Below are 18424 nucleotides of genomic sequence, written 5' to 3'. Positions count from 1 at the left end.
CCTGCTTTTCCTCTGGTGACGGCTGTTTTCAGCTAGCTTAACGCTAAGCTAATGCTTTAACTCCGTTTTTATCCAACATTGATAACTTGCCTTGTAAAATTATTTTGTTTGGTTTCAGGGAATTGTGTGTGAACATAACATTGGGAAAAATATGTAATAAAAACTTTTTTTGTTGACATTTTCTTAGAGCTACGGTAGCGTTAGCATGTTGTGACAATTCTGTAATAATTTAGCTTGTAGCATATCTCAGTGAAGTTACAATTAATAGTGTAAAGACTAGTGTATGTATCATAAATGTTTCTTAAAGAATTTACTTCATGTGACTAATGTGTTGGCTGCTCTCTGAACATCTCTCCTTCCTCCGCAGCAGAGAGCATGTCACATAACCCACAAAGACGGGGAGCAATGGCAAATACAGTCTCTTAACAATAATAACAATAATCAAATGGTTCTGGTCATGATTTCCCTGATTTTAATGCATCTCATCATAGCTTAGGAAAATATCAGCATAGAGACCATTTTGTTTTTCTATAAGCTGCAGTTTTGAAAAAGCCTTTTTGTCCTTGCCTCACACCTTACGTTTGTTTTGTATATTGAGTTGTATGTGTTAATCGGCAAGTGATCAGTTGAAGGCACAGACGTGAAACGACAAATCCATCTGGCACATTTTCCTGCAGCCTCACTGATTGAAATGCAGTAATGCTCGCAACAAGTGAAAACAAGTTATAGGAAAAACGTTTATGCCGTCTGTGAGGTTTGTAAATTGGGGGTATTATAGGCGTTATGAATTATTGGCAACAATTAGCTAAAGCTGAACACAAAAGGAAACCATCCAAAGGAAATCAATGCTTTTAATGTGCAGTGAGAAAGTAAGGGCAACTGATAATGATTGTGTTTCTATAAAGATAGACATTTCTTTCCAAGTGAAAATTGTGTTTATATATTTATATAAATATCTATATTATATATAGAATACATATCTATTTGCTATGCATACTTAAAAATCACACCTTCAAATATATTTAAAAAGTCTTTCAAAACACACCTGGTTTCTTTTTCTCTCATTAAAACGTGAACTATCTCTATGAACCAAATAAACCTGAATTTTTCCAAGATGGCAATAAAACGATGCATCAAAAACGAAAACATTTGGAAAAGTTTGTTTTTTTTCCCTCGCTTCTTTAGAACCTGGAGTAGTAAGAGGGTGTATTCGTCGGGTGGGATTCAAGAACACCGGCCTCGTCTCTCGGCGAGTCGGAAACCACTTTCACAAGAGTACAAAACCAACAGAATGCCGATACGTCGATCCCCTTTCTACATGGAAGATGATGAAATGCAAATAAGTATGACCTCTCAAGCAAACTCTTTTCTGTTATAAAAATAGAATTCTTTTCTTTTTTTTAAAATAATCTACAGATTTTCTTTTTAAGGTGAGGCATATCTCTATCAGTCTAAAACAGCCAGGCTGTTTGTTTCGATATAAAAAAAACAAAACAAAAAAAAAAAAAAACGCCGAAGCGTCGGAAAGAGATCTGCCAGTCTGTCGGTCTGATTGGAGGGGACCGGCGCTTCTCTCCAACCGCTTCCGTCATCTGTGCCCCACGCGGCTGGATGTTTCTAGCCAGCTCCTCAGTCTTTTTGCATATTCTATGATTTTTTTTTTCCCCCCAAAGGAGTTCTGTTTTAAAATAGATACACCTTGTACAGGCAAACAAAAAAAACAGGTTTCAGCTCTTCATATCTCCTGAAGATGTCCAGGTCTTTCAAAAAGTTTTTTTTTTTTCCCTTTCATAAAAAAAGTTTGCTTAAACTACAGAATGATTCAAAAAACAAACAAACAAACAAGATAAAACAAATAGAAAGAACACAACAGCGCAAGTACATGACATACTGGCTTTCCAATCAAGCGTGTTAAAGTAAGATATATAAAAAAAATACAACTGAAAGAGTAAAAAATATACAACTTTGTGTAACATTTTAAAGCAAAGTCCTACAGTAGAGAAGGCAACAGACATGATTGAATTAAACAGACTAGAGAACAAAACAGGAAAACACTGATGCTACTAATAAAATGCAAATATATGTACAGACCCTGTTTTCCTTTTGTTTGTATGTATGCACATTTCTTTTTGTGAGGATGTTGGAATTGTGTTTTGTCTTCCTTAAAGCGGAGTTCCTGCACTTTATTTGTCCGTGTAGAAAAAAAAAAAAAAAAAAAAAATCTTTTTTTTTAAATGTTTTCTTTAGTTCCACATAGAAAGTAAAATCGCTCGTTAGAAGAGACCGGTCCTCTTCAAAAACAGGGGAAATCGTCCCCCGCACCACCTCCTGCGTTTCCCCATCAAACGGCGACGCACGGACCCGAACAGATCCGACTTCTCCTTTTGGTTCTCGTCGTCTCCGACCCTGACCTCGGTTCTTCCCAAGGCCGACGTCGAGACCGCTCGTCACTACCAGATGACACTGGAGATGCTGGTTTCTCTGGGCAGCAGCGGGAGCATGGCGTTGTTGGCGTGAGCCTCTTCCAGGCTGTGCTCTCGGCTCTTCCCCGGAGGCCTCTGCCCGTTCAGCAGTGTCAACGGGATGTTGCAGTAGGTGTGCTGGTTCCCCAGAGTCGAGAGAGCTGGCAGGGTGCCCCCCGGGGGTATGTCGTACTCGTAGCTGCGGTAGTAGTGTTTCTGCCTCATGGTGGTGTGGTAGGTGTTGTGGAACGAGGAGCGCAGCTCCGGATGGGCGGTGGCCATGGCTGTGGAAGTGGCCGCCGCCATGGAGATGGCCGAGACGGTCTGCAGCTCCCCGAAGGGACCCTGCTCGCTGACGTCCAGCGCCGGCTCGTGCGTGAGCATGGGCTCCGTGCGCCTGAAGGGCATCTCGTACTGCAGCTGCTTCCAGAACTTTGAGTTGAGCTTGTTGCTTTTGGGGCCCCGCCACTTGATGACGGTGAGGGTTTTGATGGTGTGTTTGAGGGCCTCCACCTCCTGGTAGTTCATGATGCCGCGCAGCTCGGCGCACTCAATCAGGATGACTTTGATCTCGCCGCTCACCAGCATGTTGCGCAGTCGGGTCTCCAGCTCGAAGATGCTCCAGCCTCGCCGCACCACGTAGTTGGGCGTCATGACTATAATGAGGCGCTTGCTCTGGTCTACGCAACGCGCAACGTCCTCTATGTACGCTGCATGGAACAAGAGGGAAAGGTGAGTGAGAGCAGAAATTTCAAAGAAAGAAAAGATGCTTTAAGAGTTCATCCTTTCAAATCTAGAGTCCAGAACCGCAGAACTTAGTGATGGGTGAACATACAACAAAGACAGGACGATGACAGCTGACCTGTTTTGCCTGTTCAGTCTCATTTAATTTTTACTCAAAATGACTGGACTATTAGACTGACAAACAAACAACACACATGAATCTCCAAAACAGTTTTTCAAAAAGATTTTCTGCATCTGTTAGGCTACATGTGGTGCATAAGTTAAGTTTTTATCTCATCCACAAAGGCTTAAAATTATGCAGACTGGCTCAAATATATATATTAAAAAAACCCTCCACATGTTTGATTAACGAACCTTTTCAAATTGCACCCTGATCACTCACTTTTTGAAACTATTAATGAGCTCATAGCACAATTGTGGTTGAACTTTTCATCAATCTTCTTGATAGAATTGGTTGTTTATGTTACCTGATTTGTTTTTCTGGCGCAGACGAGGCTTTTAGACATATAAAAACCCATGACATTTAATTCAGGATGAGGTATGGACTTTAGACACATTGTTTGAAAACCTGAACGTACGCCTGTCTTATCAATGAAATCAGAAACAGAGACTGGAAAATTCAAAATGGGTTTCAAAGTTAAGAAAACTAAATTATCTGTAAAACTCTTGAGGACCATTGTCACCTCAAACCACCACATGAGTTGTTTTAGGTAAAACGGACAAACTACCTTGTTTAGTACCACTAATTCCCTTTTGATACACATTCAACACCAGTGACGTGCGGTGAGGTTCATTGCTGGTGAGGCATTGACTTATGACTTAGACACCATGCATGTTATTGGACCTACGGAAATTTTGCGCATGCATACAACGCTGGGGGGCAAAAAGACTAATCATTTACATTCATCCATAGCTGCGTTAACTCAGTGAAACTTAAAAATGTAGGTATTAATTTCGTGCTATGATCCACAGCAAAGTGATCTGTATTCGCCAAGCTACGCAGACTCGTTGCCATAGTAACTGACAACAATGCCACTTCATGTTTTAGGATTTAACACCAAAAAACATTCAAGAACGGTCGAGACTGGGGCCCGACTGGACGATGACCCAAAACATCCATCAACACTGGCTTTGAAATGAATACGGTAGCTTGGATGGCTCAGACTGCAAACCATTTGAAAATTAGCAGAACACAATTAAAAATCAGGCCTGTGCCCAAGAACAGCACATAAAACAGTCATTGAGAGTTATATCAGAGCTTTTAAAGGTTACTAAAATATGCAGCTAATTAATGTGCCACAAGATGCTTAAAAAGTCTAAGTTTTTTTTTTGGATATCTACTGATACGGGTGCATGTTTATATTTGAGAGTGTCTGTATAATGTTGACCCTGAGTGGGCAAGAAGAAAACAAATCAGAAGTAAAAGTTTGCACTTAATACTGTTGCTAAATGTAAATTAACTCCACCCTGAAAATGTGTTTCAGTTGAAGCTGACATGAGTGTAATGTAAACGTGAAAAAGGGGACGAATCCAGCAGTAGATGCTTTCAGTCTTTAAGGAATGATCTCTCAAAATTAAGACATTCTCTCTCAAAGTTTATTTCAGTTTTCCTGGCAGAAATGTTTAGACTCAGGCACATTAAGATGCAGAGTCTGACAGGAGACGCCTATAATATTTATAGATTTAGATTTCAACTAGGTCTGTGCAGGACTTCAGCTGAGTTTTAGTGAAGGTTGTTCCAGTTTCCTGTACGACTTCTGACTCCTCTCTCAGATGGCGCTGCTGAAAAATATCCCGACACCTCCGACACGCTCGTCAGCAGGGATGGTGTCAAATATTTCATTCACAACTCATTAAAAACTGACAGATTATTTCCTTTTTCTTTTTTGTTTAGGTTTTCTAATTAGCTGATCACATGTGAGAACTGCACAGACGTTCTGCAGAAAAGCCGGTTCTGTCACTACATTTGTCCTTCGTTTCTCTTTTCCAAAGTTTGGCTCGTTGGTTAATGGTCTGAACGAGGCCCATCGCCCCCGTCTGCTCAGTTTGACAGGTCAGACAAATGTAGAGGAGCCATCTGCCGTTTCTAAGGGTCTTTTATGTTACCAAGAGTGAGGCTTTCGGACATTTTAAACGATGTTATCCTTCCTAAAGGTTTTGTCTTGGACATAATACTACCTCCTGAGTCTAATGGAACTTCTCTCCATCTAATGGCTTAGTTTTCACTCTCAGAATCTCATTTAGCTGCAAGAGTTTGTTTTAGAAACTTGACTTCCATCTACAGTAGTTGTGTGCGCTAAACTCAGCTTGGCTCATGTGAGCTTCAATTGAAGACGTGAGATGCTAAAGGTTCAGAGCTGAATACTGGTGCAAGTTAGATGTTTTAATTAAAACAAATTCAGGATGGACTGATTTTTGGATTTTGATTTGTAACAGGTGCATCTCCGTTAATCAGAATATAAACAAAAAGTTAAATTTTTTCAGTAATTCAATTCAACAAGTAAAAACTCATATAGTACTGTTTTTTTATTAGTGTTATATTTTAAATCTGTTTTTTTTTTTTAATGTAGTTTCATTTAATGATTGTATTTCACGGCTGATAAAAACGTAAAATTCAGCTCTTCCGCCCACGTTCCTTCCGTCTCTCACCTTCCTCTCGACGGTATTTGACAGATTCTTCGCGCGGTTCAGGTCAGGAAAATTTGTCGACCAGTCAAGCCCAGAGCTATGGTAATAAAACCAAGTATTGGTACTTTTGGCAGTGTGGGCAGGTGCCAAGTCCTGCTGGAAAATGAAATCACCTTCTCCCATAAAGCTTGTCAGCAGAGGGAAGGCACACGGTGCTCTAAAACTGCCTAACAGATGGCTGCTCTGACCAAGGATATAGTTCCACAAATCACCACCAGCTGCGGACCTGCGAGTGACTGGGATTCTGAGCCTCTCCGCTCATCCTCCAGACCCTGGGATCTTGCAGCGGCCCAGTTCTGTTTCCGTTTAGCTCAGGTAAGACGACTTGGATGTTCTGGTTCAGGAGCGCATCAGCACGAGGAACTGCGACAGCTGCGGCGTCCGCGATACGTCTGTGTGTTTTCTTTCTTTAAAGCTCTGAGTCCAGCTGCAGGTCGCATACATGTGAGTCTCCCCTAAAGTCTCGCTTTGCTTCATAATCCACTGAAAGCTGGAGTTTTTCCTGTTGTTTGCGCACCTTTTTGGGCAATGCGTTTTTTTCTTCCAATCGACTTTCCTGTTTAAAAAATAAATAAATAAAATCGAGCTTGTTCAGCAGCTACTGTTTGTGGCTTTGCCTCCTTGTGCAGGGTGTCGGCGGCCATCTGCTGGAAAACCCTAACATGTCGACGTGGCCGTGACATGACTACTTTAAAATCAGTTTTTGTTTTGATTTTATATACTATTCTGCTTTTTTTGGGGGTTTTTTGAGAAAATTTATTTTTTTGGTGTTTCCCTCAGTTATATCACTCTGTGTCGTGAATCTATATAACATATGAGTTTCATTTTTTTAATAGAGTTACTGAAATAAATTAACCTTTCCATAGTAAGTACTATCAGTTGACTCAAACGGGACAAAAAAAGAAAAACATGAAACCGTTTTTGACCATAGAGTATATAGGGAACACATATTTTACTGACTCAATATAGGATATCATGTGTTACATTTACCTTTTCAGGTATGTTATATTTAACATGAATGTCTAACGCTGCATCGCAGCATCCAAAGGTAAATGAAAGCAGCTAAATGCAAGAGGAAAAGATTGAGGGCGAGTACCTCCAAAAAGTCGCGCGTCATCCTGGTAATGCTCATTGGTGAGACCTAAACATAGACATTTTAACATTCAGGTCACAGGCAGTACACAATGCAGACACAGACACACAACACGGCTGTAAAAAAAGTAAGCAGCGCTTCCTCACGCTCATCTTTTTACTTCACATGTAATTAATCACATAGCATGTTTCCCCCTGATTGGACATTCATCTGCAGCGATTCTGTTTGGCACTGATGCTGGCGGCAATTTCTTTTGATTAAAGGATAGAGGCGGCTCCGGCTCGGCGCGGCTCAGAGCCTCCCCACATTTCCCACTGATGTTTAATTCTTTCTGGACCAAGTAGGACGTGTGTTTGCGTTTCATCTGTTCCACATGAAGCCCACAGTACAAACACGCAGCATCGCTACAAAGTAGAGCACACTGTGTACCACTGGCACAAACGGACTGCTAAGCAGGCACGAGTTGGCGCGCATGAGAGTATGTTCACACAGAATTTTCGCGGATTTATTGCTGCATGGATGGAAACCAAAGGGGACGATCAATTTGCTCAATATGTCAGCGTCGAGTGCTCGCTGCATACTGTATTCCCCCCCTTCAGTAGTAGCTGGTTAGGGAAGAGCCACGGAGGAGAGCCGTGATCTCCAGCTTCAGTCCAAAGACATTTGGTACCATGCAAGAAAAAAAGATTCTTGCAGAGAGTTTTGAACTAAATATTTTGGATATTTGAAATAATAATGTACAATTAACTGAGATTAGCCATAATCTTATGACCACCGAACAGCTAAAACTGATTATTTTGTTGCAGAAGCATCTGGCTGTGGGCAGGACAAGCATGGAAACAAACAAACAAAAATAAATAAAAGTTTTTGACCTGCGAGTAGACGTGTTAGAAGAGAGTATACTGGAAACTTTATCAACACCGTTGAGGAAAAAATATGAGATGTAGTCGGCAGTGGTAAAGACTTACTCAGTAGTGAAAAGGTCACAAATGATCAAAGTTGACAGTGTAGGTCTACTCTAAAGAGTTAACAGGACCTGAATTAATAAATATTAATCTGCTAAACAGGGGTAAGCCAAACTTTGCAACTCCATTTAATTCACAAGGAGAGTCGGAATGATTATTTTTTCTTTAACTTGGGTATTATGTATGTTATTAGGAAAAAACCTGCAGATATTTGTGGATATTTATGCAACCTACAGACTGGGCAGAGAGCATCTGACCAGTGCTTTTTGTGACCCAGAGTAAACTATTATTGTCTACTTGAAGCAAATATGAATTGAAAAGTCAGGAGAAGGAAATGAAGAATGAAAGACCAGAGGATCGGGTCAGTCCTCCAGTCACTTTGTTGTTTTCTCAATCCACCACATTTGGGTCTTCTTAGCAGAATGTTGTCATATATCTGCACATTTTTAGAGGTTCTGCTCAAAAGGAAACGGTAGCTTTAAATACTGAGTGGTCATAATGTTACGGCTAAGTGGTGCAGTTGCGACAGCTTAGTTTAAATTTGTCTTAACAGCACAGAACATGAGACGGTGAAGAACACTGAAGACGAGCACAAACCAACAAGTGTAGACCAAGACGAAGCGCAAAGCAATGTGCTAAACAACAACATCATATATGCAGCACAAGCCAATGTTCTGCACACGCTACTGCAAGCTTTCAACCCACTGTCGACATGTGAGCACACACACACACACCTACACACACACACACAGTCGTACGCTACTATCCAACAGGGGACATTCCATTGACTTCCATTCATTTCTACAGCCTAACCCTAACCCTTTTCCTAACCCTAACCATCACATACCTAACCCTTTTCCTAACCCTAACCAAAAGTCAATTCACACCTTAGTCCTAACTGCAACCCCTGACCCTAAAACAGGGTCATTTCCAAGAGGGGACCTACAAAATGTCCCCTCTTCAACGGTGAGTCCCCTGTTGGTCAGTGTAAAATGACACGCATGTCCCCTGTTGGATAGTTACACATGTACACACCTACACACACACACACACACACACACACACACACAGCCAGAGCGCTTACTGCCTGTTGGAATGAGGTCTCGATCAGGGATGAAGAGCTTGTAGCCGTAATGTTTTTCCAGCACGTCGGGCAGTATTTCCAAGGCGAAGCGCTCCTCCTCCCTGGTCTCCTGACTCCACTGGTCAGGGTCCACTTTGGTGTATGAAAGGTATGCATCATAGTCTTTGTTCTCTGAAAGAGAGAGAGAAACAGACAGCGATTTGTGGAGAACGTGGAGCAGACAGCTCACGGTTGGAGTCATTTAAGGCCGCGCGAACGTACACAAGCATTCGGCCGAAACGTGCAGACATTTGGAGGGAATGTGTTTATTAAAAATGTCTGACCTTTAGAATAGTTTAAATTGTCAACATTTTCTTTCTCAGAGTTTGAGTGCTTTGGCTCATTTCATTGGAGTTTCACATTAAAACAGGCCAAAGCTGCAACGGTCTACAGAGCAAAATATAAGATCGTCTTGATTCTGACTCACAAATATGGAGGTATTGTTTTTTCTTTATTCCTGCATTTATCAGAAGATATGAAAAGAAATAGATTATGCCAGGAAAAAAAGTGGAACAGGTCACTTACAAAGTCCTCGCCTAAGCAGCTGGTATTTACATCCTGTTTGGTATGAATATGTTCTTATGCTAATACTTAGAAAAGATGTCGCTGCATACATGTTAAACTGACAATGTGAATTTTTTCATATGGAAATGACCTGTAACTTGGTGCAAACTTTCAAATCTAAGCCGACTTGTCAATCAAATTCTTAATATTTAACTAATCAGGTTGTAGAGAAGCTGCAAAAGTGGCATTTTTCTTTTATTTACTTCAACGCTTAATCAGTGTTGCAAATCTTTAGAGGACATAATCATCTGTCTCATCTCATTTTATCTTAATCACCACTTTCCATCGAACGTCAGCCGTCTTTTTTTCTCACTCCATCCATAAAACTCCACTGTGATTTTTCCCTCTTCCTTCCAGAATAGACTCTCCTTTCCCCACTTTTCTGCCTTGCTGTCCAGTCTGTCAGTCTTGAGACGTCACCCTTACATATTCATTTTGTCTCTGAATTGTACATCATAGTAGATCCAACTACCAAGCTGTAACCCGTTCCTTTCACTTGCAGATATCGTTCCATCACAAGCGGCCCACACACTCATCTCTTTCACGCCTCTCGTGTTTCTGTGGCTTTGGAGGATTGAACCTGAGTATTTAATCCCTACATCTTGCAGCTTCATTCCACCTTTCTTTCCCAGAATATTATAATCTTCCATCCTTCTACAGACTTTAATTCCTCTTCACTTCACTGCATACCTCCATCTCTTAAGCCTCTCCTTCACCTGTTTCCTGCTCTTACTGTGAATCATAATGTTGTCTGCAACATTAATACTTTCAAAGATATATATATATATATATATATATATATATATATAAAATGGAGCAGAGGTTGCTGTATGTATGCACAAAATGTAGTTTGTCTTTTTTTTTATGATGATGTGAATCTTGGCATCGAATTTGATGGCAGAGAAATTTTTGTTTGCTGTGTTTTACTTGCCGTAAGGTGAAGCGTTGACTTTATTTTGTATAAGTTTTTGCTTAAGCGTAAAAATAATGTATCAGTAAATTCTGGGCTGCTATTTAAATTTTTTTTAAATTTGTAATAGCCTATTTGCAGTAATGTCTTATTCATCGCTTTCATTGCAAGGAAGAGTTAGAAAAAATGTGTTAAATAATTTTTTTATCCTCCTGCATCTGATCAAAGAACTCGTATATCAACACTTATGATCACAAACATAACATTTTTCAAGTTATATTACTAAGTTTCTGCTGCTGTTGTCACCATGTAAATTTAACTTTAATCAAATCAGAGCACAAACAACTGAATTTGTTTGCATGATTGGATGAAGTTGATTCTGTACATCTGTATGTAATTTAGAGCCGTTTTTCTGATGTGTAAAATACCTACACTGATAAATCTGATTTTGATTAGTTCTATAAGGAAGATAAAATCATAAAAAACACTGTTTATCAAATTAGAAAATGTGAAAACACACAAAGAGGGATTTCAATTTAATTTTTTTAAACTATTTTAGGTTTGACTCTTTTTTTTTCTTATTTAACCAGGAATGAGATACAATATCTCGTCCAGCAACGTGTCCTGTTCAGGGTGAGCTGCAAACATTTCACTTTCTAAATAAAAGTTATCCATTTAATCGCAACAGATTTTCTGGTTTGTGATCTTAACTTTAACTAAAGCGTGCGAGGCTAAAACTTTCTGATAGTAAAGACAAGTCTCCTCGCACTGGACTAAGTTTAAGTGGATTTTGAACTGGAGCAACACTTCTCCAAAATAACACCTAACTATTTTCTGCTCAGCAGTTTTATTTGGAACAGAAGGGCTCGTCGTAAACAACAGAGTACAAACACTGATTCCCAGTGGCGTCACATCCATTAGGCCATGAAGTGCGCTTTGGAAAAAAAAAAAAAAAATGGGTTAGATATAAACACGACCAAATCAAGACTCAAGCAATGCACTGCTACACACCTCAAAATGATTTCTCAGAAGACAGTGAGAAGAACTGAAAAGGCAGAAAATAGAATAAAAGAAGCACAGTGGTGGCGACATGTTCAGCGAGTGCTAGTCATTATTCTCTGTAGAATGTGAATGTGGGACAGCCAAAAAAGGAGAAGAGGGGCTTTCTCAAAAAAAAAAAAAAACTCTTTGGAGAAGCAGGCGCAGCTTTGAGACTCCCTGGAAAGGGCCAGGCCCGCGCTCGATTGGATCCGAACTTCAAACACTGCCTTCAAATTAGCAACAGACGTCTCAAATTAACCACGAGCAAAGCTGGAGGAATCAAAACCGCTTGTATCAGCTGTCCCTGACAGTGTGACTTAATCATGTAGAAGTTTGAGTCAACAAAACTGCGTGTAATAGATAATTCATGTATGTGGAGGGGAGAAAAAAAAAAAAAGCAGCAAGTTTCTTGTTTCCAGAATTTTTAAGGACACAGAGAGAGAGAGAGACACTGGGACATAAACAGACAACTCTAGCTGAAGGAAAAGTTAACTATGTTGTGCAAAGAAAACAAGCCGCTGCTCCACAATTTTGGGCTAGTTTTAGCTCCTATTTGTCACTCAGGGAGGTTGTTTCTAGCCTGTCCAGTCCCCATGTGTTGCTACATGGCCTTCGTTGGTGCGGCGCGAGCATCCTTCCCTGACATATTGAGACTGATCTATTTTTAAATGGGCAACAAATTGAAAATCCTTCCCCGTCTTTCCCCCAATGGAGCCATGGTAGCAGTAGTCCCTGGCCACTTAGGAAAAAGTAGACGAAGGATTTAAAATCTGCCGTGGAGTCGGTTCAAGTCAAACACAATTGAATATATATATATATATATATATATATATATATATATATATATATATATATATATATATATATATATATATATATATATATATATAGGGACATCTTGATGGTAGAAAGCTGATGTTTTGTTTTTTCAGATGAGCTGGGTTGTCCTTACCTCCATCCACATCCTCGCTGCCGAAGTGCCTCCTATAGAAAAGCATCAGCTCAATCTTGTAGCATTTGTGCAGGGAGATGAGGAAGATGAGAAGCAGCAGAATCGCTCCCAGCCCTCCTGCCAGCTCCACTGTGTACATGAGCTCTGCTGAGGACAAGAAACACAGACCGAAAATATGAGGAAAAACTGCTGACACAGTCGCCGCTTCAGCTCCTTTCACAGTTTTGCATGTTAGCGTATTGTCTCTGCACCAAATCGGAGCCGGGGCCCGTCTCCCTTTTTGTTCGGTATTGAGCTGTTGAAGTCGGGGGATTCGATTCGGTTAGAGGGCACATTTACATTTGCCCAAAAAGCCGGACAATCCGCAGAAGTTTCGGAGCTCAACTCAGAACAAAGCAGAATCAATCTTCAAAGACACAGGGCTCATAACGAGTTTGAGAAAAATGAGAGAGCACATTGCAGAAAAAAAAAAAGAAAATCTAATGAGAAATGGGCTTCATTTCTTTTTCATGGCGCAGCAATGACACAGCTCTGCACTCTCGCCGTCATCCGTAGTGTAACAATCCCGGACATGGATGGCGGCATTTTCAAAACAACGGGTTTCAGATTACTCATCTTGCCGTCAGTCGCCTCTCCATCTGCGTTCGCTGCCGTTTTTCCTTCCCTTTTCAGTTCATTTCTCTTCTCTATTATCGCCTCCATGTCTCCCCTGAGACCTGGCTTGGGGGATGAGTTACGATGTGTATTAAAGCAGCATTTACCTGGTTGGCTCAGCTAGAACACGTTCACCTTTTATCTCTGTCACACTGTGGGCTTTAACAATGCGTGGCTGCCATGCCAGCTGCAATGCTCTCTCTATTTTATCAGACAGAGCAAAGACGCACATCTTCTCGTGCTGCAATAGAAACATTGCAAAGTAATTTTACGTTAAATCTCGTCTGCCCTCAGTTAGGCGTTCGCGTCTTGTTTAAAATGATCTAAATCCAAAGTTTATCTAAACGATATTATTTCAAGAATTTAAATAAATGTATTATTTTATGTTTTAATTTGAGATACATCATGTTTTCCAATTCTGTCAGTCTTAAAACGAGTAAAAACAAATGAGATAAGCGAGGTCTTACCAATTCATTTTATGCATCAATCACTTATTGTCACCCCTTGCAACTCTTAAAATAAATTCATCCAATATTGCTGTAGCAAAATGTCACTGATACATTGGAAATAAAACACACCTTTATGTTTCCTTCATTTCTGCAGCAAGGGAATGAGCAAATGGTTTACACAAAATGTCTCCTGCCAGATTTATTAAACCGCTGCTGTTGATAACATGTTCAGCCCACAGGTGCTCTGCAGGATGCATTTGTGGGACTGACACAAAAATAACAGACGGTTGATTTTGTATGTGATAAACCTTTTCCATGTTGCTTTGGGCATATGTTTTGGATCATCAATCTGCTATTTATTTGCTATATCTTCAGTTTACTAAGAGATTTACAGATTTTTGTATGAAAAATTCCTTTTATTTTAACACTTTCACCAAGGTCAAGTTGCAAGGAGTTTGGATAACAAAAAAAGTGTCAGATATTTATCTTTACCAACCTCAACGGCGTAAGGTGTGGGGTCGTTTGTCAATGATTCATTGTCTGTTTCATGCCAGACCCTCTTGAAGTGTTTACTGACCGAAGCGTAGAGTTCCACTTAAAGTCCAAATAGTTTTATCAAAACCCAAATGTTCGTCATGTTGGACGGAGAATTGTTTTTTCTAGTTTAACACCCAAACGACAAGTTGGCATGTAGAAAACATCCAATTGTAATGGAGACTTGGTGACTCTAATAAGGCACCATTTTAGGGAAGTTCTCCAACAGCAAGCTCACCATTTTACTCACTTTCTGTGGTGTCAAAATAAATGTGGATATTCTCATTATTTGTCACAGAGTTGCTTTAAAGCTGCAGTGTTATGTATTTTCTAGGCACGTAGAGCCATTTTATAAAACACTCAAGTAAGTATGCTACCTTAAGTTGTTATAAAAATGTTGCATGTATAAACACGACTTAAAAAAGAAATTTAACTTTGCAATTTGATTCTTTGAAATTGGCCTCTGTCTCTTTAAGAAGCTCTTACTCTTCCCAACTCGCTGCTTTCAGCACATCATCACAACAACGTTTTATTTTATTGTTAACATCCATTTGTAGGAGTTTTGGACTGAGAAGTAGTTCCTTTGGCGAGTTCAGCAGACTCACAGTTTGACCAGGTGTTTGTGGAAACAGGCTGTACAAGAGTTTATGTACCTTTTAAAAACTATTGCTCTGTATGTAAAATAGATAGTACACAAATAGTTTTCTTTGAGCTGACTTTTGGAGATGAATATTGGCTTTTTTTAAAGGCATGTTCTCTTGTGCTTTCCATTTTGTGCCATATTCCCCCAGTTGAACATTTTTTTTAGTATAAATAAAAATATTTATTAAAGGTGATTTAATAAGTGGAGAACCAGCAATTTTGTAAAAAAAAAAAGAAAAAAAGAAAAGCAAAACAAGTATTTCAAAGAAATAGGAAAAACTTTGTTAAAATTAAAGATTAGATTTGCCAAACATTTGCACAATACTGTGAAAAGCTTCTTACCCATCTTTACCATGGGTGCAATAGGTGCCCCATTGTGTTCAACAGCCCTATACACTCATGTGGTTAAAAAGTAAATCCTAGTGAAAGTATATTTAGCTATTTCTATGTGAAGATATTTTCCATATTTCTTGGAACTTTACATTTGAAAAGCAAAAATATTGTTGTTGGAAATGTGTTCAAATGTACATTCCATTGTCTTTTCCCATAATTGTAAAGCATCTGGCTGATTACCACCAATTATCTTTTCTCCTGGAGTTGTTAAAGTCCCACTGACCGACACTCGCTGTCAAATCCTTTTTAGATACACGGAAAGGCAGCCCGCCGTGTCGTTAGACCTGCTGCAGGGCTTGTAAGTGATATGCACTTCGAGAAAAAAAACAACAAAAAAACATGAAATAAACATCAAGATCTGGATGAGAGAGATGGAGAAAGCTCGACTTTGCATCCCTCTCCTTTCGCAAAGAGAGTTAAACGGAGCCGTCTGCGGTCCGCAAAGACCACTCAAACGAAACTGGGCCGTCTACAAAGGATGATCACAGAGAAAGAGATTAAAGCGGGGAAACAGACGTATAAAGACTTAAAATGTAATTGTATGCTGGATGTATTGGCCTGTTGGGAAAAGCTGCAGACCAATTTGCTGTTTAAACAGCCATCAAATTACCTCTCTTGTGGGGTGACAGCTAGAGCATGAAAACAGCTTCAGACAAGTCATGCAAGAGAGCCAAAATAGCTACAAAGCTGTTGGTGCAAACACAGAAGATAAGACTGTACCAAATGCAATCATGAAGTTTGGGTAAATATACACAGACCGATGGGGGGAAAAAAAGGAGAAAATGTTTGATGAAATGATGCAGCTGCCTTTGATTATTTTATTTATGATTCAGCTTAAAGAGAGCTGATGCAAAATATCTGGTGCAGTGAGACTGAGAGCAAAAAGAACCAGAATTGTTTGGGGGGAAAAAATTAGAAAGATATTAGTTTTTTAATTTGAAATGGGAAATAGCCAGTAGTTCTTACCCCGCCTGAAGATCTGAACGGTGGCGTTGATATGGCCGTGACTGTTTTCCACGTGACAGGAATAATTTCCTAAATCCTCCTCCTCCAAAGACTCGATAGTCAAGGAAATCGCCACTTCCTGCTCTCCGAGATGTTCCCTGACGAGCCTGCAAAAAAACACATACACAAACAGAGATCAACAATACGTCCTTCGCTTCACACTTTTGAAAACAGATGATAAAAGATTATTTAGGTAGTTTTGATTGATGGCTCAGCCTGGATGTTTAGTCCAAAGTTTACTGTAACCATGGAAGCAAAACGGAGGGGCCTCCAGATTATGAAACCTTGGGTTCATTTCCGAAGGGTGTCAAGTAAGTTTGCATGTGTTTTATACATCTGGAGGCAGCTCACAAATGTGTCCCCTCAGATATTTTTGAAGGAACTGCTGCAAGAGTATGGGACACCAGGTGTTGATAATATTGGCTGTATGAATCCAAAGTAAAAGGAGTGTCTGCAATCTTAGCATGAAGTTGCTCTTGTTCCCTGAGGTGTTAAGACTCGACCAGATCTGCCGCATGTGGCTTGTGTTGTTTGTGGTTTTCATGGGCAGGACCTCAAGATGTATTAGTTGAAAAGGCGGTCTGGTCTGGGAACCTCAGGCTCATGTCCCAAGGGTTTGAGGCTGATTTATTTATGCCTGGATCTTCAAGTCATGCATGACTTTCAGCCTGCATTGGAGCGGTAAGCAGAATGCCAAGTAACCAGAATGAGTTCGTCTAGTGCCGAGATTGAAGCAGAGCGGCCGGTCCTCGGCTCAAGTCAGCCGAGGAGGTTTTGGGGTTGGACCCCAACAGGTGAAGCCCCTGGGCAGACATAGAACCTGCTGAAGGGACTGTATGCCCCTTTCGGTCTGGGAGTGCCTCGGGATCCCATAGCTAGTGAGTGTTGCTTGGGAGAGCGACACCTTAGCATCCCTCCTCCACCTGTTGCCCATGTGACTTCAGACACTGATGGATGGATCAGTCCTGACCGCTACATGGATCTCAAGCTTTACATAATGTCTCAAGCTATGTGGCACGAAGGCATCCACTGGAAGACCCCCTTTCTGTTTTGTTTAGCACTTCATGGAATGTTAATTTCTTTCCTCTGCACTAAAAATATGTGAACAATGAAAATCAATAAGGGATCTTCCTGAGCTTGTGTGTGTGTGTGGGGGGGGTGGAATCAAATAATGGCGATGAGAAGAAATTCTTTTTATAGCGGCTGCCATGGTAACGGCAAGAAGGAGAGAAAGTAATATTCCATAAAGTAAATGAGTGCCCCACCATCCTACCCCCCTCTGCTCCCCCGCTGGGCTGCTTGAGCCTGATGGAGTAGAGAAAAGGGAGACGAAGCTCGCTCATACCTCAGACACACTACTTAGCCCACTTTTACAGCACCCTCAGCACAAATGATGCGACAAAGGAAACAAAGCACAAATGAGAAAGCGCGACTCCGCTGTTTGTGTGTGTGTGTGTGCGTGTGTACGTCTGCATCATTCGCCATGATGAGAAGGAGGAGCGGGATGAGGGCAGAGTGTTTGCGTGCCAGCTCGAGTGTATTTGGGAGGAACGGAGGGGAGAGAGGTAATGACTCTCAAGAATCTCACTTCTCTTGCCTTCGAGCCGATAAACCGCACACAAGGACGGCTTGTTGGAGAGATTTTGTCAACTGTAATTGAAAATGTATCACGGGTGAGGAGAGAGTTTAAGGCAGGGCTGCTGATCCTGAAGTTGTTGTGCTGCGGGAAGAAGGGTGGACTTAAGATGAAGACGTAGGAATAATTCATGTTTCTCTCCGGGGAGTGATGCCCACTTTGAAGCCTCTCATTTCACATAATCACACCGTGGGCCTGCAAAGGGAGTTTTCTGTTCTAGGAGCTGGTAGAAAATGACCACCTGGGCCTCAAATGGAGATCTTGTGGGGACTTGAGGTGGGAAATAGGGATGATGGACTCTGTTTATACAGAGGGGAGCTAAAACAAGTTTTGTTACTGCACAGGATGGTGGAGGCAACAGGTGCAAGTAGGATAACTAATTTGCTCTCAAATGTATTGGTCAAACCACTCTTAACTGGATAAAAGGTGTCAGAAAGTTTCAGAAACTTGCAAGAAAACATCAACCAAAGTATCAAAAAAGTCAAAGCAGGATGAAATAAACTTTGAAGCAATGATTGTAAAAATATTCAGAAGAATTTGATGAAATCAGAGATTTTATTCTGTCACAC

At 40.6% G+C, this 18424-nt stretch overlaps 1 protein-coding gene across 4 annotated transcripts in view; it reads right to left on the bottom strand.

Moving 5' to 3' along the window:
• Nucleotides 1-833: 833 nt before the first annotated feature.
• The window catches only part of il1rapl1a (interleukin 1 receptor accessory protein-like 1a), a 206813-nt gene continuing 189222 nt past the window's right edge, over nucleotides 834-18424 (bottom strand). Inside the window, exons 8-12 of one of the 4 annotated variants that reach the window (XM_081601649.1) lie at nucleotides 16181-16326; nucleotides 12543-12689; nucleotides 9037-9207; nucleotides 6991-7035; nucleotides 834-3172 (exon numbers count right to left, since the gene is read on the bottom strand). In XM_081601649.1, coding sequence (XP_081457775.1) covers nucleotides 2451-3172; nucleotides 6991-7035; nucleotides 9037-9207; nucleotides 12543-12689; nucleotides 16181-16326 — 1231 coding nt within the window. In that variant the 3' untranslated portion in view covers nucleotides 834-2450. The remainder of the gene's footprint in view (nucleotides 3173-6990; nucleotides 7036-9036; nucleotides 9208-12542; nucleotides 12690-16180; nucleotides 16327-18424) is intronic. The other 3 variants (XM_081601650.1, XM_081601658.1, XM_081601654.1) reach the window with 3 other exon arrangements.

This window comes from Poecilia reticulata, chromosome 2 (genome assembly GCF_904066995.2).
Source record: "Poecilia reticulata chromosome 2, P_reticulata-male-v2, whole genome shotgun sequence".
NCBI classification, from domain to species: Eukaryota; Metazoa; Chordata; class Actinopteri; order Cyprinodontiformes; family Poeciliidae; genus Poecilia; species Poecilia reticulata.
This window is presented reverse-complemented; position numbering and strand designations above follow the sequence as displayed.